The 24848-nt window shown below is 42.6% G+C and overlaps 3 protein-coding genes across 3 annotated transcripts; all 3 read right to left on the bottom strand.

The window, feature by feature from the left end:
* Window positions 1–828: 828 nt before the first annotated feature.
* Window positions 829–6222, bottom strand: plk1 (polo-like kinase 1). Its single transcript, XM_084364903.1, has 11 exons — window positions 5500–6222; window positions 4887–5055; window positions 4433–4577; window positions 4222–4315; window positions 3676–3901; window positions 3468–3510; window positions 3006–3103; window positions 2803–2880; window positions 2211–2365; window positions 1885–2067; window positions 829–1753 (listed from the first exon to the last, which is right to left on the bottom strand). The coding sequence occupies exons 1-11, from the start codon at window positions 5860–5862 to the stop codon at window positions 1559–1561; spliced, it is 1749 nt and encodes a 582-aa protein (XP_084221029.1). The 5' UTR covers window positions 5863–6222; the 3' UTR covers window positions 829–1558.
* Window positions 6223–9407: 3185 nt separating this feature from the next.
* On the bottom strand, window positions 9408–10350 carry rasd3 (RASD family member 3). The gene has a single exon (XM_084370260.1). It carries the CDS (start codon window positions 10274–10276, stop codon window positions 9641–9643), a length of 636 nt encoding a protein of 211 aa, XP_084226386.1. The 5' UTR covers window positions 10277–10350; the 3' UTR covers window positions 9408–9640.
* A 5454-nt stretch (window positions 10351–15804) lies between these two features.
* LOC311266993 (fascin-like) lies at window positions 15805–23379 on the bottom strand. Its single transcript, XM_084369765.1, has 5 exons — window positions 22385–23379; window positions 19559–19715; window positions 19294–19415; window positions 18811–18981; window positions 15805–17225 (listed from the first exon to the last, which is right to left on the bottom strand). Exons 1-5 carry the CDS (start codon window positions 23214–23216, stop codon window positions 17020–17022), a joined length of 1488 nt encoding a protein of 495 aa, XP_084225891.1. The 5' UTR covers window positions 23217–23379; the 3' UTR covers window positions 15805–17019.
* Window positions 23380–24848: the final 1469 nt, after the last annotated feature.

Here is a 24848-nt window from a genome sequence, read left to right as displayed (position 1 = left end):
TTAAAACAATTCTCTTTACTAAGTTCACTTTTAAAAACTCTTCACACAGCATAACAACAGGTTATGTCTTTGATGGTCATCCTGAGACATAAAATAAGTATTAAGGAGTCAGAATTGACACTTATGCTACCTCATGTATAACCGTGTAAATTAAGGTGTAATGGCTATTTGTGTCCACTAGGAGGTGCCAGAAGATTCTGATTAACTGACTTTTTGGCACTCAAATCATTTTCAGACTGCATGGCAGGGTACTGTAACTTAGTTACTTTACACAAAGCATTGTCTACTAAAACATTATCCTGCCAGATTCCCTTCATGGCTCTTAAGTCAAGCTCCTGAGATTGTTCAGTTAGGGTTTGCATGAAATGGTGGGGGTGTACAAAAGGCAACATACAAGATCTATTGTCTAAAGATAATAAGAACAAAAAGGTAGAAAATCCAGAGATCTAGGTTGGGAATGCCTACATTATTTTTACAAAAAGCTCCTGTAGAAAAATACTGCCTGTCAATTATTTTAGTTTTACTAGTAAAAATGTTCAGTTCTTCTAAATATTTAAACATGCAGATAGTTTTACTTGCTACAAATAATCCCTGAGGCCAACATGTGCACTGTGGGATTCAAGAAGCTCAAGATGAAGCATGAATATAAATGTGGAAAATAACCATAGCTGTTCCATAGATGTGATTTATTTTTATTTTTTTCCATTTGACTGGTTTTCAACCACTGTTTAGTAAACCAAGAGGGAACTTTCAACTGCAAATGAAGGGCTTTTTTTCTGCGATGTGACTGAAACATTAAACCACAGTAACTTTTTTCGTTCAGGAGAATCTTTATTAGGACGAGTAAAATTAAACCATCTGTACAACACATATGCATATTCAGCAGTATGTACAAGTTTGTACATCTTGTTGAAACAGACAAGACATCTAAAATAGACTTTTAAAAAGTGTAAAAAGTAACTACAAGAAAAATGTACATTATGAAGACGTATTAACATGGTCCACTTCTCTACATACAACACAGATAAAAACAGACAAACCAGAGAAGCAGACCGAAGAAGCTTTTTACATCCACACAGCCAGTCTGAGTCTCAACCCCCGCCACACATCCGTCTACTCAGCTTCAGGTTTAAAAGCACCACCGATACATGAACAAATACAAACATGCAAAAATAATTTTGGTGATGATTAATCTGAACACAGGAAACCTGTAACGTTCATCTTTTCCACCAAGACTCGTGATCAAACAGGGTCAACCCGCCTGCTTTGTTTTCAAGATTACTTCAGCATGAACAAGAGTGAAATTAATCAAGAAAGTTCCTATTAACAGAAGAAAATGGGATAAAAATCAGTGGCTGAGAGACCGAATTTTACAATTCATGCACAACAGATAGTAGATTAACTGTCATTGTACATGTCAAAGCCTGAAAGATGACATAGAAATCATTAAACTACAACCAGGTGAATTTAAAGGTCTGTTCAGTCCTCAGAGGCTGGCAGACAGAAAGAAGTGGCCAGTGATTAAAGACAGAGTGATTGAAGAAGGCGTGAAGGTGGTCTATTGTGCAGCAGATGAGGATTTGCTGTCCAGCAGTTTCTCCACCATGAGCTTGGCGTAGCGAATGCGGCTCGCCAGCTCCTTACTGCAGCCGAACTCCTCCAGCAGAGACAGCTTGTAGGTGCGGAACTCTCGCTTCTCGTCGATGTAGGTCACTGCACCCATCAGCGGACACAGGATCAGCTTGGTGTGGTCCTGGCAGAGAGAAAACGTAGGTTCAGGATTTGTGTACAGGGCATTTGAGACGAGGGAAAAATTAATTTATGCTAATGTAAGACCATTTAAAGAGGCTGGTGGGAGAGGATGTGATGCGTTAGGTGTCTAACCTGGAAGAAGTTGATCTGAACGGTGCCGTTGGTGAGGTGCAGGACGATGGCGCTCTTGGTCCTGAACCAGAGGGAGAGGTAAGGCAGTCGTGCCAGCTCGTCTCCTTCCCGACGTGCGATGTTTGCGCCGGCCTTCAGAAGGTGCTCACTCATGTAGTTGCGGAAATATTTCAGCAAGGTTATCTACAAGGGGAAGAGAGAACAAGTACATGAGAAACAATACTGTGATAAAGCATTAAAAAAAAAAAATATTAAAAGACTTGAAGCATCATCCATACAAAAGTTAATTAAAGACACAAGAGGTAAATGTAGAGTCAACTACTGACCTTCTTGGTGAGAGCAGGAGGGTAAGAGCGCACGCTGAGGTAGGATTCAGCTGTCGTCTTGTCAATGTACTGCAGACTGTCTCCGTCAGCGTACATGATCAGACGTGTGTAGTCGTTGAACAGCACGCCGACGCTGTTGTCACAGAGCTGGAAGCCTGAAATGCACAGTTGAAACTTCTGATAAGGATCCCTCAAGTTAAATGTATTTTTCCTCACAAATGAAAATGTGCTTTCCTGCTATTCCAAGTCAAAATGTCTTGCTTATTTCAGCCAATAGATTTTTTTTCTTTACAGCAATAACTGTCATAATAATTAATAATAATAATAATAATAACAACAACAACCGTAAACTGACAACCATTTGTCTTTTGTTCCACATTGAGGCCAACCTTTATCTGTTAGCTACATACACATGAATTATACAGTAAACTAATAAATACATAGTTTGCCAAATTAGTGCTCATTGATGTCCTTAAGAACAGAAATGACTAAAATAGATGATCTTGCTCAATCTGACTGAATAAATGACAAAAAGTTATAGAAAAGTATAAGCCTTCTAGCTGTAGATGTGGAATCAGAGTCTTACTCTTACCTAATCCATACTTGTCAGAGTAGTCTACCCATTTGCTGATCCAGAAGATGGGGATGCACGCAGGATCCTCTGCCTCTTCTGGAAATACAGAAACAGAACATCTCTTTGTATGCGTGACAGGAACAGAGAGAATCAACACCTCTAAAATGCTCAAAATGGAAGCTAAAAGGATCTGTCAACTAAATTAATGAGTCTGCACTCACCTTGGCAGATGACTGCCTTCTCAGAGGGCTTGGCAGCAATGATGCTGTTGAGCTGCTGCAGCAGATCCTTCAGGTGGTTCTCTGCTGGCTCAGCCTCCCTAAACAGAAAGCACAAGTCACAACATTTAACTACAGAAAAACCCAGCTCGTGGCACAATGTCACAAAGAAAATAAATTAATAAATTCTGTGAAATTTCATAGGTTGTCTGATCAGGATGGTTTGAACGAGAGTTGGATGAGGATATTCAGTCGCTGGTTGCATTGAACTCCTCTAAACCACCAGTGCATGTCCACAGAGCTACAAGTTACAAATACGTTTGCCTAACCTAGATGGAAAACTACGTTAAAACAAATTGATAACTTAAAGTGAGCCCAACAAATCCAGAAGGAAATACGTTTTGTGCTTAAGCTATAAAATAAAGTGAGCACTTCAATCTCTATCATCGTGCAAACATTTCTCACCTTTGCCCAGGATCCTCCTTCATATCCACCTTCTCTGTCCCTGCTAGAAAGAGAAAACCACATCATGAACACTCTCGCAAAGCACAAACTAATCATATGAATAAACTGCTGCCTGTCCATAACCTAAAACAAAACTTTAAGTAACATTTTAATTATTTTATAGACTAATAGCAAGACATACTCAGTCATTTCCTGCTGAGACCATTACCATTGTTGTTAATAGCAGTCAGCGGGCGTCTCTGGTTGAGCTCCATAGCTGTGGCGGGGCCCATGGAGAACCGTGGGGGCACAGTGAGGCAAGTAGTGGGCAGACGGGAGGGGACGTAGCCGGATGTAAAGAACTCGTCCGCTTGCAGCTCAGCGACGGTGGGCCTCTGGGTGGGATCAGCGTGCAGCATCCGCTTGATGAGAGTAGCTGCGGCTGGGTTGATGTGCTGCAGAGGGAGATGTAAAAAAAAAAATCAAGTTGTGAGAGGAGTGAGGAGCAATTCGGATGGGTTACACCTACGAGGATTAATTAAATCCAAGATTGGTTTTAAGCAGAATTTAGCAAAACTGGGTTTAATATGAGTAAATGCAGATTTAAAATTAAGCAGAGCTCTGTTGCACAATTAAAAAGTAATCTCCATTTAGTACAGTCAAATCTATCTAAGTTAAACAGTTTAATCAATATGAGATGCTACATATTAAAATAAATCACATGAATAAAATACATTTAAACATGAACATTATGTGCTACATTTATCCATCTTACCCAGGGCACAGTGTAGTTGTTTTTCTTGATGCGGTTGTAAGTCTCCTTCAGACAGGAGGTCTCAAATGGGGGCTTACCCACCAACAAAGTGTACCTGAGAGAATAGAGACAGTTAGCACATTGATCAGTTGACTAAGTCGTGCAGGAACACTGTTTTTGTTTTTTCCGAAGCATAACTGTTTCTCAGGTGTGCTTGTGTGTTCAGACTTACAATATACACCCAAGTGACCAGACGTCCACTTCGTAGCTGTGGCCTTTCTTGCAAAGCACTTCAGGTGCAATGTAGTTGGGCGTTCCACACAAGGTCTTCTTCCTCTCGCCATCAAACTCGATTTTAGTGGCCAAACCAAAGTCCCCTGAGAAGACAGACAAACTTCAGTAAAGCAGCAAACCAAAGAAAAATAAAAGTTTCAGTGTTAACTACCAGGACACATGAATGCTCTTCATTCTGTCAATTTTCCTAGATTGAAAGCTCATTTGTGTTTTTGATCCTCGTGAGAAATTTCCCCACCAGTTGGTGGAAACCACTCATCCAGGAAGTATGACACATTTCTGAAGCCAGGGCTGTGCTGTGTCATATCCGTTTTTAAAAAACAGGACCAACAGATTCATTTGTATGTGTTGATCAATGTTACAGGTTTTTCATATTGAACAGATCAATTTACCTATCTTGACCTCCATGTCATCATTGAGGAAGATGTTTCCCAGCTTCAGGTCTCTGTGGATGACCCTTTTGTTGTGCAGGTACTGGACACCCTTGAGCAGCTGTGTCATATAGTAGCGAGCCTCAGGCTCAGTCACAGCCTTACGACGCTTGTGCAGCTCCAACAAGGACTGAAACACAGAAAAGAAAAAAATATTTGAGTCAAACTATAATGAAAAACGTAAGACCAAAGCTGTAACCAATTCTCTTGCCTTGAAAGGGCCATTAAGGCAATAATGCAGTGTTGAGAGGGGTGTAATGTGAAAATAGTTTGACTCAAACCCAAAAAGCCATCAGATTGACAGGACAATGATTCAAAATATATGGAATGTGACCAGGGTAGCTTAAAAAGGAGAAAAGGTTCATAAAAACTAACAATTACTAGTACAATGACCGATTTAACGTTGAAGTGTTGGGATTCAAAGGATCACATTCAAAACTCCCTTTGCTTTTCTCGCAATTTAAACTGCCTCCACTGGGAGAGGCAGGACAACGGAAGAGACCGCCGTGATAACCGTTGGCCCCAAGAAGTGTGCTAACTGGAGAGATGGCATGCATTTTCCCCATACACTCACCCTTCTCCTGCAGATTTCCAGGACGACGAAGACAAAGTCGTCGTCCTCGAAAAACCCATGAAAGCCGACGACGTTCGCATGGTCGAGACTCTTGTGAATGGCGATTTCAGAGGTCATCTTCTCCCGCTGGTGCTGCTTCAGGATCAGGGACTTGGGCACGATTTTTCCGGCGAAAACCTGCTTCGTCTCCATATCTGTGATTTCGTAGCATTTGGCGAAACCACCTTTTCCGAGGAATCGTCCCCTCGCGTATCTTCTCATGGTGCGTGGGTCAACCAGAACATCTGGGATTTCTTTGAGAGGAGCCGATTTCGGGTCGACATGTGCCGACGGATTCGCCGGCTTTGCAATTCCTGCACTCATTTTGGATCAAAGTGTTCTTCGGCGTCTTTAAAAGAAACGTTAAAAACTCGTCGTATCGATAATAGCTGTAAGGGTCAAACTATTGTAAACCCTGCCTCAACCGACGATGGTTTAGCCCTGGAGGCTAGCTTGCGCCTATACACTTGTGAATTCAAAAACTACCGTTAACCACTTTTGAACGCGAACGTTATTCAAACATTTGATTCAGCGATAAAAATGCAGTGCATGAGAAGCTTAAAATTCAGGAAAAACTTGCGGCAGACATGAAATTAATCGCCGGACTCGTCCCTCGGTGGTTGCAGCGTTGTCCCGTCCTGCCTTTTGACAACAGTCTCAGATACAAGTTTAAAATGCTGCCTCGGTCGTTATGGCGCCCTCTGATTGGTCCGCTCGATTTGAATTCCAAGCGGTGCAGCAAAGCATCCTGGGAAGATTAGTGCAAAAATAGCCAATCGTTGAGCGAGAAAGTCGTATTCTGCGGTGTGATTGGCTGAATGCCTGTTGCCGGTCGCTCATCGTTTCCTATAACTCGGTACTGACGGGAAATGTAGTTGGAGTGGTATTTAAATCAACAAACAGTTGTTTAACACACTTTGATGATCTTTACTCAACAAAAAGTGACGATAACTGTGCAAAATCTTATATGTAACTATGACTTAAGCTCTGCATTTAACATTTAACTCAAGTAAACACCTCAGTTTCAAAACGTAGGCCTGTTTGACGATGAAAGTGAAAGTTGACTACTTTTTCTGAAGAGTAAGTTGGTTCAAGGAGTTTCCAGCCTGCTGGTTATCAGTGGTGGACTGCAGCTGTTATCGAGTCCACCACCAAGTGAAATGACTCCTCCTGGGGTACAATTCAATTAAAAACTTTATATGTTGCAGACTCGTGGTTCAGACAAAAGACAAGACATTGCATAAAATAAATTACATACAAACATACAATGAAAGATCATTGTTTAGAAATATATATACATTATTGTCTTACAAAGAGACAGCTGTACCAATGTATCCACAACTGGGACTGGTCGTCATGTGGTGCTAAACCTTATGTTTGATAAAACCAGGATGATTTCATTTTATGACACAATAATAAGGCGGCAAATAAACTGACTGTTTTAAGATGCGCTTAATTTTGTGCTGCTACTTTATACTGTTACTCCACTATTCGGTCAGAGTATTGTGTCATTTTTAATCAGTACAAGTTACTTTTCATCTAGTTTTTTTTATATATAAAACCTATAATGACCTTATTAAATGTTAATCTACCCAACAAGGGAATAAAAGGTGTTGGACCTGCTTACATGTTATTACACCAGTGTGATTCAAACATAGGCCTGCAGCCCAGTGTGTAATAATATAACAGTGTCAGGCTCATTCTGCCTCTATATGAGTACAGCACTTTTACTACTTAAAGTACTTTTTGTGTTTTTACATCATCCTAAATAAAAGATGGGATACTTCCTCCATCACCACTGGCTTAACAGTAGATTTTTCTGAATGTGACGTTCAGGAGTTTGTTTTCTGGTCAGTAAGGGGCAGCATTTCACAAAAGAGAGGCACATGGTTAACTTGCATAACTACACTACTCCAACTGTTACTATCTTGGCCTATCTTTTAATTTACTCATATTAATACTTCTATTTCCACTAACATTAGAAGCTGGGTACTACTACGACTCCTACATATTCTGCAACGGATAAAAATTATCATGGTCGTCGTTACCTCAGAACAGGGTGCCCATACAAAAAGCTTATACATTGATATGTATGTCCTAAATAGACTATGCAGTAGGCCTGCTTCTGAGCCAGTGCATGTCATTTGAACTTTTTTTTTTATAGAAAGATTATATTCTTATAAATGACAGAGAAAACTGTGCAAAAAGTGTAAAATAAATTCACTTGAACTTGAATATATGATGTCATTTGACATCTTCACTGCAGCACATACACAGTAGCTTTAGTCTTTTCATTTAGGTCACTGCTGCAAATATCTTCCTCAGCCTAGCAATAGATTCGATGGGCCTCATCCTTTTTTTTCTACAGCCATTGTGTGCTCCCGGAAGCACTCCTCTTCCCTATTGATGTTTTTGCGCCCACGACAGTGTTACATCTCTTTTCAGTTGCCGATTATAGACCTGACATGGGGATAAGTAGGGAGAGGTAAGAGGAGAACAAGTGGATGAGTGGAGAAGAGATGAGTGGAGTGTGTTCATTCTGTGTTTTCCACTTGACCATGTGTTTGTTTGTGTCTATGCGTGTGTTTCCATCCTAAACAGCACGATGTGGCTTGATGCAAATAGAGGAGCTATTTTTACAAAGCCCTGACTGATATAAATATTCCTCTCCATGCATCCATTGAGGCCAACAAAGGCAGCACACATTCATCAGTAGAGTGAATGAGGAAGAAGTAATAAGAAAGAAAAAGCTCAGGCTGTGGATTTATTTATGAACCCTGGACCCAAGATGACAATTTGAAAATGTGAAGTCTAATATTTTGCATTTGTCTTTAGAAATAATTACGTTAATAATGCAGTAGGGGGACCAAACCCAGGGCCAGGATCTATACTTCCTGAAGGCACCATGGCAGGTTAACCAATGGTTAAATTACCTCTAGCAGATTTTAAAGACTATAACTGCTTGCTTTACTTCAACCAGCTACAACATGAAATTGCTGGATATACAGTCATGTATCGTTGATATAATCTCAGAGGTGGGGAGAAGTATTCAGATCCTTCACTTTAGTAATACCAGACTAGAAAAATACTCCACTACAAGTAAAAGTTAATTAATGAGTAATTCAATGAGTCAAAGTCATTCGAAACTCAGATAAAAGCAGTAGTATCTTAAGTAAAAGTAGGCATACGTTTGTATTATCAGATACATTTACTAAGAGTATCGAAAATAAAAGTACTTATTGTGCAATAAAATGTTCTCTGTCAGTGTTTCACTATTATATGTGGATTAATATTACTGCTGTATTCATGTGTATGCTGCATTTTACTGCTGTAGATGTTTAAGGTTGAGCTCACTGTAACTATACTTTATACACTCTCGGGTAGTTTACATCTACAGCATGCACCATATTCTATAAGAATGTTATATGTTTGTTGTAGGCCCACCTTTAAAAAGTCAACTGGTCATGAGCTCGATAAAAACAGCCCTGTTTTCAGATTTGTGATGATGCATTTTCAAGAGCATTTTGAATAGTTTATTTAGCGTAAAGGGGCGCTTTGTAGGTTTGTTTAGGCATAAAGAAATCAGTTAATGAAGATCTTTCTCTTCTGATTAAAATGTCTTCCCCATAACTACATAGTGCACCTTCAAGAAGTCAGAAACCTTTCTCAGCACATATAGGAACTCTGCAGATTTTTTTAGTGTTGGATTTTAATAAAATAAAAAGGGTGCTTACACTGTTTAAATTGAGTAAGTCAACTAATAAATAAGCCTATCTATTTACGATTGAGGTGTAGTGGACTGTAAATGAATGAAACAGTATGGACACAAATCACAATAAAAAAATTTATTGACATGAGATAAAAAAAAAAAAATGTACACAAAAATGTGAATCTATAACATATAAAGCGATCAAGGGTCCCATTAAACTAAAAGCAACGTTACTGTCTTGACTTTCATTGGCAGTAACATTTTATTTGGTTCATGGGGGACCTTCTGTCCAACTTCCCATCTCTGGACAAACAGGTAGAGTACTGTGATGACCAGCAACACCTGAACAGGTGCAGTCCAGCTGCAGAGTCCATCAACAAACTGAAACTGTCCTTACGACAGGACACAGCTGTTGGTTTTCTTCAGTGGTGGTCTTCTCTTGACGACAGGTGTGGGCACCGTGTCTCTGCGCCTGCACACCGCAGGGCTCAGCCGGTGCGGCGGGTCCACCTGTTGCAGCAGCGCGCGAAACACTCCGACCGTGTTCCCACCGGTGCGCGCGGACGCCTCCACGAAGTTGGCGTCCCAGTCCTCCTCCACCGTGGCCATGACGTCCGCCGCCAGCAGCATGCGCCCCTCGGCCTCGGTCAGATCTGCCTTGCTGCCGACCACGGTGATGGGCGCGCCCTTCTCGCCCCGCAGCTCCAGAATCTCGCCGCGGAGCCGCCGCACCTCCTCGAGGGAGCCGGGCTCGTCCACCGCGTACACCAGGGCGAAGGCGTCGCTGTGTCGGATGCAGAGCTCCCGCATGGCCGGGAAGGGGTAGCTCCCGCTCGTGTCCAGGATCTCCAGACGCATCTTCCCGGACCCCGCGGTGTCGTACTCCAGCACGTGAAGCTCCTCGACCGTGCGCGTGTACTTGCGCTCGAAGCGGTCGTGGAGGAAACGGTGGATGAGCGCGGTCTTACCGACCCCCGCCGCCCCGAGGAACACCAGCCGGACCGTGTTGGGACGCCCTGACACAGGCATGCTGGACTGACGTGTGTGACCCCCCCAGACCTCTGAGTCCTGACTCCTGCGGTGGTACCAGCAGCTCTGGTCTCCTCTTTGAGCCTTCATGAGTATTTATAGGCTGCCCACCGCTGCTCTCCACCCATAACCACCCTCCCTCTTTCCCTGTCTCCTGCACGTGGAGCACGATTCATAATTAAGCCCAGTCCAGACTTAAGCCTTAGAACATGCAGCAATTATAGCATGTAAACATACAATGATTTAAGGTCTTTATTGTCGACAGTCACCTGTCATAATATTATTATAACAGAGACTCAAACTGGCCACACGAGCACATGCACTTGTTTACATACCCTTGAGTCATGAAACTTCAACCAGCTCTGCAGCGTTACACCTGGAGAGCAAACACAGTCATCTTCCCACAAAGAGTTGTGTCTGAATGTGCTGATAATAAAGATGGCATGAAAGATATTCAGATAATTGGGACTTTGTTTGCTTTGTGGTATAAGTAAAACTACAGCAGCTTAAAAGTAACAATTCTCACTAATTCACATTATCAGTGTCAGACCATTAATCGCCTATGTATTATTTATTTCTAATACATTACTGTGAACAGCATCTTAATGATGTATGTGGTCTCGGTGCGGACAGCACCATATGTACTGTTGGGTGGTTTAATCTGTAAGGCATGTATATTGTAGCATACAACCTTAACCTGCAAAGCAAACAGTAATATTTTCATTTTTTCTGCATTACAACATTGAGACGACATACGTACAACACAAAGACATAATCAGGCTAAAACAGCTGTCACATGATATTTTCCTTCAAAATTTAACTGGCAAGAGACAACTTTTTGCTTTAATGGATCATTTTTTGAAGTAAATACTGATTGCATAGTGTAATAGCTGTAGAAGAATGACATCTTCCGAGTATAGATTTTTTCCCTATAAACCTCACTTTCAATAGGCTGTTCAGTCTGCAACAGGGCTTAACGAAGGACGAATTACAGCACTAAAGAAGCGCGTCTGCCAATGTGCACCCACAGCAGGAAGAGGCATTGTTTTCCCCGGTCGCTATCAGTGAAACAACTGGTCTACCTGTGGAAAACCCTGCTGATGGAGGAGGTAAAAAAGCGAAGTGGGAGAGTGATAGAAACCGAGGTAAAACCAGAGAGAATGGGCAGGCATTCACTCGACGGAGAGTGCTGGTGTTGTGTCAAAGTCTGTTACCCCGCTGATATGTGTTTCCTCTTAACACCAGAAGTCAAGACGGTTCAAGACTGGAACTCTTTCTGCTCGATCAGTAAGTAACAAAACCTGCCAACTTTTTAATACAACCGCATGTTTTCCTCTGCCTTTTCATAGCATTAAGATCAAGATTTCTAGGTTTCTTACGGGTTGTTTTTGCTTCGGACAGTAGCCAGGCTGCTAGCGGTATAGCCACGTTGCCAACGCTGTCTTTGCAACAGCGGCACCAACAGTAATGCAGCAACAGAGAAACACTAAGATGGCAGGAATGTGAGAAGTTGTCTGTGTCCGCTTTATATTTACAAAACTAGCAGAGTAAAACAATTAATGAGAAGCTGAAGTGTTGACCAAGTGCGATATAAAATTATTGGTAAAAATGCAAATCCAACAAAAGCAATCATCTCTGACAATGTTGAATGTATGAACAGATTAGGAGTAATAACTATTTTTATAGTGCCGTTCAAAAATCAGAGTGATAAAGTGCTTCACAATACCAAACAAGATATAAAGCCAGCTAATCATAAGTGGCCTACTGTATGTACAAGTCTTTGTATTGTCATATCACTTATAATGCCGTGCATTAATACTTAGTGACCCTCACTTTATTTGCATTTCATTTGCCTCATTTACTTCACTGGTTTCACTCTTGGTCCATTATCCACACATGTTTTTTTGTTATTTTGTTCCAGGGAACTCACAGCCTGAAGTCTGGCAGTCATAAAGAAATGGTCGTTCATGCACACACAGCCAAGGTTTCAGACACGTGCTGCCATATTTACACCAGGTATGAGTCATGGAGGTTTCTCTTAAATGAGCTCCCACAGAGATCTGCTGTTTGATAAAAACACAATGTCTCTTAGATAATTTCTGCAGCCTTCTGTTTACTGGTCGAGTAAAGCACACCTGCATGGATTTCTTGAGAAGCACTTAGTGGTGTGGTAAAGTCAAACAGCACAGCAGATGGGCGGCAAGAGAGGGAATTGGAAGTACCTGTCAGATTGGTATGAGGTCATTTATATGGTTCTGGAGAGCCTCTTTCTCCTGAAGCGGTTCATTGTTGTCACAAGATACAGAACAAAACTCTCTTTCTGTCTCTTGCTGACTCAGTGTCTGGCTGGACACGGCTATCTGTGGACAAACAGATACTCGGATAAAACAAATAATGTGTCAATGTGTGCGTGCGTTTGGGTGCGTGCATTAGTTTGTTCTATCTCTTATCGCTGCCCTTGAAGAAGGTCAGTACTTCCTGTTTAATATAAGGGAGCAAATAAGACAGGAACAAATGAAAAAAGAAAAAAGAATAACCTGCTGACAAACTAATATGAGCCAGTGGTTGCAACAGCACGTTCAGCACATGCAACTGACACGCGCCCTCTAATACGGACCTGTTCACTGCTGGTGGCACTGCAGGTAGGCCTTGCTTCGGCATGAATTGTAGCATTTACGTCCCTGTTACAAAGCAACCACTTGTCATGCATCTGTTTCTTTGTAGTCTAATTCTCAACATTACTGTCAGGAATGTAAATACTCTATTACATGTATAAAACAAGGTCAAAAGTATGGGGACACCCAAGCATATGTAACTGTTGAGCATCTCATTACAAAAGCCACAGAGGTGGAAGAAGTGTTCAGATCATGTACTTAAGTAAAAATATCAATACCATATAGAAGAAATACTCTATAAAAGTAATGCGTTAAAATGTATACTTGAATAAAAGTAAAAAAAAAAGTGTTTACATCAAAACATAACAGATACTGTAGATAAATAACAAAGATAAAAGGTAAGTAAAGTTATCAAATAAACATTGTGGAGTAAAAAGTATGATATTTCCCTCTGAAATGCAGGTGAGTAGAAGTATAAACTCGCAAGACCCTCAAAATTCTACTTAATCACAATACTTGAGTAAATGTACGTAATTACTTTCCATTACATTTTCCATTTCAAAGCTACGGTCATTAATATGCTGATAAACAGCCGGCAAGCTTTTATTTTTAAGATTTTTAGGCTATTCTAAAAAAATTAAAGCTAATATTTAAATAATATCATATAAAATACTTTTGATAGTTTGATAGTTATTATTAGGGTTTGAGGCTTTCCACAAGATTTTTGGAACAGGCAAGTCAAGTTCTTCCACAACATAAAGTTTTCTTTGTGGCCTCGCCATGTTGAAACAGAAGAGGGCCTTCACCGAACATAGTTACAAGTTCTATAAAGTTGGACACACGATATTATCTAAATCATAATTGTATATAATTTGTTAACAACATTTTCTCTCAGTGGAACGAACCTAGATCATGAAAAACAGAGGAGTCGACATACTTACACAGGGCATATAGTTCACATACTGAAATAAAGCAACATCATCTTTACATTACCCACACTAGAGGGCAGCAGTAGACTCATTAGAACAACATTACACTGCAGTGGGTTTAGGACAGTTTGGGAGTTTAATCTGTGGTGAATGCAGGAAGCATTACATGTTGGCCAGACAGTTTACCCACCTCTGTGGTGGTCCAGATGTAAAAATCTCTATTATTGAATTGATTGTCATGAAATTTGGCACAGACGTTCATGGTGCCTAGGTGATGAAGTGACTAGCATAACTTTAGACTCTCAGTCTTGTTAAAGGTTCATTTAGCCTAAGAGGAATACTTCTGAAGATTAATGAATATTTTTTTACACAAACATGAAAAGTTTCACCCAGCAGAGTTTGCATAAGCTCTTCTGATGTCACGGTTAAAGGACCAGTGTGCAGGGTTTAGTGACATCTAGTGGTGAGGTTGCAGATTGCAAGCAAATTAAACGGCCCTCCTCTTCCCCCCCTCATCAATGCAAAAGGGCCTCTCTAGAGTCAGGGTTTGGTTGTCCATTCTAGGCTTCTGTAGAAACATGGTTGTTCAAAATGGCGGACTCTCTCTGCAAAGGGCTACGGTAACTAGAAACATTTTTTTCAGGTGATTATACATGAATGAAACCATAATTATGAGTATTATATTCTATGTCTGCTAAAGGAGCCCCCTAAATCCTACAAACTGGCTCTTTAAGCTGTCGGAGACCCATTACCCTGCTCCGGACTCTTCTTGCAAGTATAAACGCAGGTGAAAAAAAAATCTGTCCCACTTTTCATGTTCGACAAAAAACCTTTTTGCTCCACACCTCCTCTTTTCATCTTCCATCTCATTCGTTTCCTGCTTTGTCCCTTCTCTGCTTATTATTCTTCCTTTCTTCCACTCAAGTGCCTTATTAGCTTTTTCTGGCAGGGAGATTTGGCAGGACATGGTCATTTGCTTTCTCTTACAGATGATAGGTTCTGCACACAAACACAGACTGAGTGAAAAGACACGGGGATGGGAGTATTATTGCATTAGTGTGAGCACAGTGGAAGCTCCAATTCATTTAAGGCACTATCACATGTCTTTGCTTATCTTGAGTTTTTTATTTACAAAGTCCTCCTTCAGTCACTTTGCCTCTGAAGAGCCTGAGAGACCGAGGCTTAAACTATTATAAGGTTTATTAAGATTATTGATCCGTGTGTGTCTGTTAGATCTCCCAACATCCATCGTCCTCAAACTCCCTTCTTTCCATTTCCTGTTACCATGGCAACACGCAGAGATCCTGCAGAGAATGAGGGATGTTTGTTGGCCCGTTCCTGTCCGTCTGTATCATAACACACATGTAAAGTTGTGCACACATCAGGATGACTGTGTGTGTTTTTTTAAATTTATTATAAAAGAGGAGTAGAGCTGAGTTTCCTCTGCAGAAGGACACAGAAAGTAGAGTAGGTTACCTCCCTCCACCCTCGCCTTCCTTCCTCTTGTACAGTTTTGGCTCGGCGAAATCTCAAGGGGACATGACGCAGCCGCTTTCTTCCTTCTCCCGCAACACAACATTTTTGCAAAAATCATGACAATGGATTTTCTTATCAGGACAAGATGGTTGTTGGATAAACCCTGAAAAGTCAGCAAATTGAGGCCATGACGCTTTGAATCAAACCTACTCAGGTTTAATGGGAAGAAACATGAAACCGAGTGCAATAGTGTGGCTTTTTGAGTGTGTTTAATAGCTTTGGGGTGGAGATGGAGCTCTATGACACTAAGGATACCTTATAGCATCAAGTAAATGTTGGTTTCGGACTTTTAATTTGATTTAATGTCAGAGAGGTTTTCGGCCCTCGGAGAACCCCTACAGCACAGTCACGATAAAGCTAGGCAGACAACTGGAACATCCATATATTCAAACTGGACAAATATAAATTCCCAAAAGTAAAGATGATATACAAATAAAAGAGGAGAAGGTTCACTGTCTAGAGGGAAAACTTTATTGAGGGTTTTTGCTCCGTCGTCCAGTTCAAATGTAAGAACATGAAAAAGACAAATGCTCTATGGAAGGCACCGACACAATAAGAGCCAGAGAGATGACTGACTCCATCATTGTGTTTACACACCAGCAGCAGCAGCACCCGAACTAAGGCAGACATTTCATCACAACAGACATGTGCTTTTAGCTTGTCGCAGTTGGAACAATACATTATTGTGCAGATTTAGTCACAGTTGGAGTTTGTGCTTCTATGACTGCATATTTGTTAGTGTTTATGTGCATTTGAATGTGTAACAACTAGGTCTCACCGACCGATCAAACTACGAAAGCTCCTTTCACCCGTCCTCTCCTTTAATTTGTTTCCTCTCAGATTATAATTGCCTCAAACGGAAACTTTTGACTACTTTCTGTAGATGCATCTGTCTATATACAGATTTAGTCTGCCTGTACATCTTACTTAGAGTGAAAGAGGAATACTGGAGAGGTGCAGTAGGTAGCATACAGTCAAAGAACATGTAATACCTGTCAGCCACATCCAAATTCTTCCTTTACATCTTCAACATACTTTTACACTTAAAGTTTAAATGGTTACTATCTGTTTTGTAGCATTCAGTGACAAAGAAAGCCGTATTTACAGCAGAGACATGTAAATCAGTAACATCCCTTTATCCGACGTGTGTTATGCTTTATAGTTTGAAAGCGAGCAGGAGATGAAAGCAACACAGTAGAGCCAGCAGGACACATAGCAGGAGAAGGTTAGATATTGCAAGTTATGAGTTATAGCATTCACCATGTTTGTTAACACCAGTAGTTACCACAGATAGGCACGACCAATAACAGTAATCTTCCTGACACTTGTCAGGTACAGCTTGTGTAAATTTGACTGGAAGTCAATCAAACAACCACACTATGATTCATTCTTTAAACAACAAGTCGATGTCCAGTAAAAAGCCCGGTAAGAAGAGATAATGATTGAGAGATAATACAAAATAAAACACCTGTAGTGCTTTGGTGCCATGACTTCCAGTTTATCAGCTTCAACTTCCACCACACATCCATCCAGACAAATTCACAACTACACACACACACACAGGCACTCACACATATGCAAAAAAAAAAAAACAGCTACCTACAGTATCTATTAATAGTTTGAAGCCTTGTGCCAGACGGTGGAGAAGTCCGCCTGCGCCTTCTCAGTATTCCCAGAGGGTGGCGCTGTCCAGGGAGTCGACGCTGGCCTTCAGCCCTCCGGCGTGGTCTCCTTTAAGGTACTTGCCCCCCACAGCAAAAATGGCCATCTTGTTGAGGTCGCAGAACTCAAACAGGAACTGGACAGGTGTGGAGCTGCTGCACACCACTGACGTGTCGTCTCCAACACACCAGTACTTCCCCTGGGAGTCTGGACAAACAGCACATACTTTAATGAAGCATCACTCACACACCATGCAAATAGCGCTGGGTGATATTTTTACATATTCAAAGTGACGGGTTATGTAATCAAACTGATGCTCTCTGCATTTAATATCAGTTGTTATGGTAACGTTAAGGGTGATGTATAAAAAAGCAAACTAAATGTTACATGGCTTTTGCTTATGTTTAGGTTGCTGGTAACCCTTCATATAATGGGCCTTTCATAGGCGGAGGTTAATAGGTAAAAAGGCCCTTATAAAATGCTTATTAACATTAATAAGACTATGTAAGTGTTAATAATAGCATAATAAATGTTTGTTGAGTTATCTAGCTTACCTTTTATGTCATTGTTAAACCTTTACTATACTTCTTATGCTTTATTAAAGCTGTAATTTGTAGAATATAGCCAGAATTTGAAGGTAGCTCCAAAAACAACTGCTGCTCTTGGCTAGCAATCCTTGGCTAGCTATTGTTAGCTAATTGGCTCATGCCTCAGTAAGCTGTGGAGAAAGTCATGCAATGTTCCCCTCAACTGGATTTGGCTGCCTGACGAGAGCGTGAGCCTGGCTGGACACTGAACTGGGACTGAACATGGCCTCTATGACTGACTGAGGTCAGAGGTGATACAGCGGCGTGTAGAGCCAGAATATTTTCACATCTTCCTCTGTGAATTGAGGATTTATCTCAACCAAGCCAGAGGTGATTGTAGAAAGACAGACCAAGACTTGGCTGATGACTCGCAATCAAGCTCGTCTTAGTTCGGTAAAGGATGGAAACTTGATATCAGATGGTGTACGGCTATATTTTTCTGGTTAGTAAGGAAAACAGAAGTAAGAGTATTTCCTTTCTTGACATTTTGTTTATTTTGGTCATTTATTACGCTAACAGCTGACAAATATCTGAAAGCCGAAACTAAGGAGGGCTATTGGACAGGGCGGGCCTTGGCTAGCTGGTTAGCATGCTAACTTCAGCAGACATCTCCGCACCACATTACATAGACGTCTTTGACATAACGTCAAGGCTGTAGTTTCTTCAGACAATGTTGATAATGTTATAATGCACTTATTAACATTTTTTAAAAAATATTTTAAGAAATGCAGCGGGTGCTCTAGGACACTTACATAGTCCTGTTAATGTTAATAAGCATTTTATGAGGGCCTTCTTACCTACAAGTACCTTTATATAAATCATCACCAATTTGCTTATCATCTACATCACAATCATCATCATTGAGAGGAAAGATGACAGACCCTATTGATTCATTGTTCACTCCTAAGTAGGCTTTTAAATGTCTGACAGTTGCTGATCCATTACAGCCATAATATTAGTCCCATTACATGTTTTTAATATTGATTTTCTTTTCAGAGGGCTCACAGGGCTGTGATGAGCACACCAACACAAGAGCAAATAAGGACATCTTACAAAGGATACATCTGATTTGCTCCTATTGACATACCCACACAGAATTATCACCTGCCCCCATAGATCAACGAGAACTCTGTGACTTGTAGTAAATAGGTTAAACATGCAAGAACAAGTATGTAAACTCATCTTCTCTTAAAGAGTTTGCCCACCTTTGAGGGAGTAAGCTCCGTTGTTGAACTCCAGCTGGAAAACGTCGTATGACGCTCGGTTGGAGTCCAGCGTCGCGATTCCAGCTTTACGAGCGCCGATGAAACCATGCTCCCCACGAAGGACGATGATTGGACGGTTGATCAGCTTCATCAGGAACTGTTCAGCCTCCCCTGAAGAGACAGGCTGGTTAGGTTTGTGTCAAACAGATTCAGTGTTCGTCTTGAAGCTTAGATAATCATGACCCATAGACAAATTTGAAGATGCTTTGGGGGAAATGGGTCCTTGGTTGGTTGTCTTTCCTCTTTAGGGATGGAGAGAGTACTCAAAGACGTCCTAGTAGTGAAGGATGACACTTGATTTAAAAACAGAATCGTTTAGAAGCCGGATTTTTCTACCAAGACCTCTGGTAATTAGTTATTTTCCACTCCTGCTCCATTTTCTTGAGCTCTCCTCAGTTCAGAAACATTAGAAACTTCACTGACCTGAATTGTCAACAGTAGCAGCTAGCTGCCCGTTCTTCTTAGCGATCACAAATTTGCCGTTAGCTGCACGCACACACACACGACCATCACGCCACTCCAGTTCAAAGAAAGTGTTGGCCGACCTGCGACAGACATGTTTACAAACTCAATGAACGAATGTAAAGAATGGGTATGTATGACATAAACTGTGTGTGTTATTTTACATTATGTAGTGTGTGTGTGTGTGTGTGTGTGTGTGTGTGTGTGTGTGTGTGTGTGCGGTTACTTGGTGGAGGCAGTGGACTGCAGTCCTCCACTTGGTGTCAGAGTCCAGTATTTTCCAGCGGCGGTTCTGAAGGCACACTTCCTGTCCTCACGGCTCATCTCCATCTGGAAGACTTCCTGGTCTCCTTCCTCGTTTTGATTGGCTGACAGGTCCATGCCTAGAAAAGTGGGGCAGTCTGCTGTCAGTATTCATTTGTCTCTGGAGGTTTTCCTCCTTGTCTGAAACTATCCTACCCTCTAATTTATGAAGGTCCCCAGACCGACTCTTAAAGGGACAGCACATCCTGAACTCTGTGTGCCCAGCTGTTGAAGGTGTGGCTACACAGTTTTGTTGTATTATGCCATGTACACAGGGGATGTCCTGAAAGGTACTAAGTATGCAAGTTTTTCCAAATAGGAATAACATTTGATTTGCAATCATCAGTAAAGAATTCAACATGTCTCGAGACCAAACACACACACAGGCATCTATGTGTTAATGCATATACATGCACACAAACCTACAAACCCTTGACAACCGTGGCAAATTTCAGCCTCATAGATAGACAGATGTGGTTGCTACAAGATGGACACAGCTTTGTGGACCAGCGAACTAATGGACCAACAGATGGAGACATAGCAATGAAAAAAAGGATTCTGCTGAGTTCAAAGAGGCCTCCCAAAAAAAGGGCAAACATGGCAAAATGGTGTGTGTGTCTCTCTCTTCTACAAAGTTTGGTCATGTGACGTGAATCCATTTAGAAGTTATGTACCTTATTTTACCCATTTTTATAGGATAACTATTTGCTATGTAAAGATATAGTGGAGTAAAGACGTCCTGAGCGAAGAGTGACATCACACTCCCTCTCTGTGTCTTGTTATTGATAATAGTTGTAGTATTGAACTTCTCTGTGTTTTGTTTTGGAGCTGATCTGGCCGTGCCCCGGCCCCGTTTATAGACACAGCGGGGAAGGTTGTGTGTGTTCTGATTTATGCCACTTTTGGGGACAAACACCAGAGTCAAGACCCCATTTGCATGAAAAAAAAAGAAAAATATGCAGACTTGAGCTTCAAAGCACTTTCATGCAAATGCCGTCTTGACTCTGGTGTTTGTGGCACAAGTCAGAACACACACACAAACACACTCTCCACTAGTTACTGGAACAGATAAAAGCCAATATGTACATCCTTTCGCTTGCGTAATGTACTTACATCATCACTAGACATGAAGGAGGTAGAGAGGGTTGGGCGCGTGGCGAGCGAAGTGAGAAGGGAGGTGTGGCCGACACGCAGGTATTTTATTTGGCCTAACATGTCGATGCTGAACTGTGACCACTCGTGGTGCTCAATTTGGCTTGAGAAGGTCTTGAGGAGTACCGCTGCATGTTAAAAAGTAGTATAACGCCCTTTGAAGCTCCAAAAGAAGCTGCATGTAATCTGATACATTACCTCCGGTGATGTCACTCAGTGGCTAAGTTGCATTGTGGGTAATGTGGGCTCCAGGTGGAGTTAGATCAAATTTCAAATTTTGCATTGCAGGTTGCAATTAGAGGTTGCAGACTGGACGCCTCACCCTTCCCTAACAAGAATGCAGGAGAACAACATGGGCTACAAGCAACACATAAGGTCCTCTCTAGACTCAGTCTTTGGTTTGTCCATTCTGGGCTACTGTAGAAACCTGGCGGTGCAACAAGGCGGACTCCGACCAAGAGGACCCACTCTCTTGAGATAAGAAGGTCTCATACTAAGGTAACGTAACACAATTCCTATATTCAGGCGATTATACAGGAATGAGAATATAATACTCCATTTCTGTAGGTAATCTGAAATCCTACACACCAGACCTTTAACACAGCTTGGAAAGAAATTGTTCAAATCAAGAAATCGAGACAAGAGATGCTCTCGCTCTTCATTAAGATGCTGACACAAAAACCTATTTTTTACACTTGAGCTGCTGCTGCCTCACAAAATGCCTGTGCGTGCCCACACAGAGAAGCACGGGTGGTCCTTTAGTAATGATCACTGACTGTATTTGCAGCACCCTACTGCATGTCTGTTAGCCCGAAAGGCCTCAACTTCAATGAAACACAGGTCACAAGTCGCTGCCCCACAATGACCTCAATTTAAACAAAGATTAACTTGCTTCTTCTTCCACAATCCATCTCTCCTGGAATGCACACACACACACACAAGATCTCTGCATGCATTAAACCATAATGCCTGCATGGGGACACTACAGTATGCTGTCAATGATCGGTCCCATGTGCACGGCACCGACCGAGAGGCATCAAGACAAAGAGGTTTCATGTGGCATACAGATCCACATTCGGCAGGACCGTCTGAGTCACACCTCCCTCTTTGTAGCCTGTTTTCTCTGCCTCTCCCCACCATTTTTTTTCCTCTTTTGTCTCCTGAACAAATCCCTCCTCGTCTTTTCTGTCTTTTCTCAGTCTATTCTGAGATAAAGAATGATGGATAACTGCAGACCGACGCTGACCCTGAACCAGCAGCCACAATGCAGGGGTAGAATTACTGCAGAAAAATGTTAAGCTAGGCAGGGACAGGCCAAAAAAGAGAGAGGGAGGGGGGAGAAAGTGAGAGCATGATAATGAAAAGCACATGGTTTGAGGAAAATGAAGTAACAGGGGTCTCTAATTCTGGTCTGCTCTCTCTCTCTCTCTCTCTCCCTCTCACACACACACACACACACACACACACCAAATCCATGCAACAGCTGCACTGAGTGTGAGCCCAGTTATGCAGTGACTTCATCTGAATACTGAAATATGATTTTTTATTTTTTTTCCTCCCCCCCTCTCGGCTCTGTGTGGCTGCAGCAGAGCCTCACCTTGCCTCGTGGACACGTTTTTCTCGTTGCCTGCAGTCAGCACGACCTGCGCGTGGCTGCGCTCCAGGCCAAACAGTTCATCCTTCCCCACCCGGGTGCTCTTCCCAGACTTCATCGTGCCGGTGGGGCCCGTGGGCGCCAGGTAGCGGCCGTTGCAGTCGCGGAACGCCACTTTCCCGGAGAGGAACTCCAGCATGTAGCCGGTGTCCTTGTCCGTTTTCGTGGACAGGCTGCCGTCATTGCGCAGGAAGCGGTTGTCAGAGGTCTCCAGGTGGTAGCGCTGGTCTCGGTAGACCAGTGTCACGAGCGAGTCGAACCCCCAGGGAATATCCCGGTTTATTGACACCTCCTGCCGCTCCCCCTGCGCGCTCAGGTGGGCGTAGCGTTTGCGCGCAAAGCTGTACAGGTTGACCTGCGGGTGCACAGCCAGGTGCACGCTCCACTTCTCTGCCGGCGAGGCGGTTTGCGCAAAGCAGGTGATCCGGTCCTCGCTGCCGCCGAGGTACCGGCCGTGGGGCTCGGACTGCAGAGACCACCGCCCGTCCTCATGCGCGGTGATGACGAAGCGGCAGTCTTTGCCGCGCGTCTCGCTGTCCGCGGTAACGTTGCCGTCTTTGTCCGTGGCGAGGTAGCGGCCCAGGTGGGAGAGGAGGAACACGACGCTGCCGTCCTCCCCGGTCTGCTCCAGGGTCCAGGTCTGCTTCTTCTTCAGGCTGCTGGCCGAGGCGTTGATTTTGAAGCCGAAAGTCTCCGCCGTCAGATACTTCCCCGCGCTGTTGATGAGCCCCAGAGGGATCCGCAGCAAGTCCCCGTCGGCGCCGTTTGCGGACATGATTGCCGTGTGTCAAGAAGAGAAAAAGAAAAAAAGATGCTGTGCTGTTTGGAGACACGGGTGGACGGACAGAGAGGGAGTGGATGTGGGGGTGTTTGAGGGAGGGACAGAGAGAGAGAGAGAGAGAGAGAGAGAGAGAGAGAGAGAGAGAGAGAGAGAGAGAGCAGCTCTGACTGATGATGATGATGATGATGATGATGATGAGTGTCCCCTGACTGCAAATCCAGACTGGAGCTGCAGGAGTTGCAGGACTGGGAGTTTTGTTCTGTTAAAGCAGAACACGCCCCAGATACAGGCAGAGGAGCTGAGGGGGAGATTACTGCAAGCCCTGTTCACCTACACACACACACACACACACACACACACACGGAGCCAATACAGTATGAACCAAACCACAACTAATAACTAATTTCCATCATAGCCCCATTACCCTCCCGTTCTCCCTCCTCTAATTGAGATCTGCTCAGCCTCAGTTCCACATGGATGGAGCCATTCACCAGCTGACAGAACAGTGTCTGTCTCCAGGGCTGCGTGTGTGTGATCGGTTGGCCATGAGGATATTGAGGGAAAGTTTATCAGGAGCCCTTGGTGTGCACAGAGTCCTGACTTCAACCCAATCCAGGACCTCTGAGATGAGAGATAGAAACACACCAAACAACTCTCTGTCTGCCTCTCTTCTCTCTCCTCTCTCTACCTTTACTTGCCCCTGGTGGCATCTTGTCATGGTAACGTATGTGCGCTGTAGGGGGAGAGGGTATGTATAACGTTTTCTCCCCCGCCCCCTTCTTTCTCTCACAAACTGTACAGTACACTTGGACACTAATCACATCACATTTAAGCATTGCATTATAAGCCCTGGTAGTAAGCATGGGTAGAGCTGTGTTGGATTTCTGTCTGCAGCAGTGCAGGTGATGAAAAAAACAGAAGTCAGACGTCCACAGTTGGGTTTCTGTCGTTTCCTGACCTTGTGATTTCACCCGTTTCCGCCCGCTGGTCTGGTCCGGCCTCGGCTGCCCTCTCCCCTGCACTCTCCTGTCTGCACACCCACTTTTATTTGTACTGCAGAGAGTCACTGGCTGCGTGTTTGTCTTTTCCTTACACCTCATACAATAATATTAGCAGAGCGATGCAAATCCCCATGAGAAGCCAATTTATCCAGTTAAGCCCTTTAAGCCATTCTGATGAATCTGATTATGATGAGTATTGTACAAATCTGATTAGTGTGTTAAAGAGTCTTTACAAAGTAATCTGCCTCGGTGGAACAATACCAGCGGAGCGATGCTCTACCAGGGATGGGATATAACTAAGTACATTTACTCAACTACTGTACGAAAGCACAATTTTGAGGTATTTGTACTTCAACTCCTCTACTTTTTGGAGGCAAATATTGTACTTTTTACTCTACTACATTTATTTGTTAACTTTAGTTACTAGTTACTTTGTAGATTAACAGGTTTGGGGAGTAACAGAATACATGTAACGTGATTACACAGTCAGTCAACTGTTTTCCAGTAGAGTTACATAAAGAATATGTATTTTTACTCTGGTCTGAAGTGAAATCCATGTACACAAGTGTGTATTCATACAACAACAAAGTTACTTGTTGTTTTCTCCAGAGGGTCCAACTTCCTT

Source organism: Pagrus pagrus, assembly GCF_965226575.1.
Source record: "Pagrus pagrus genome assembly, chromosome: 2".
Taxonomy (NCBI): domain Eukaryota; kingdom Metazoa; phylum Chordata; class Actinopteri; order Spariformes; family Sparidae; genus Pagrus; species Pagrus pagrus.
This window is presented reverse-complemented; position numbering and strand designations above follow the sequence as displayed.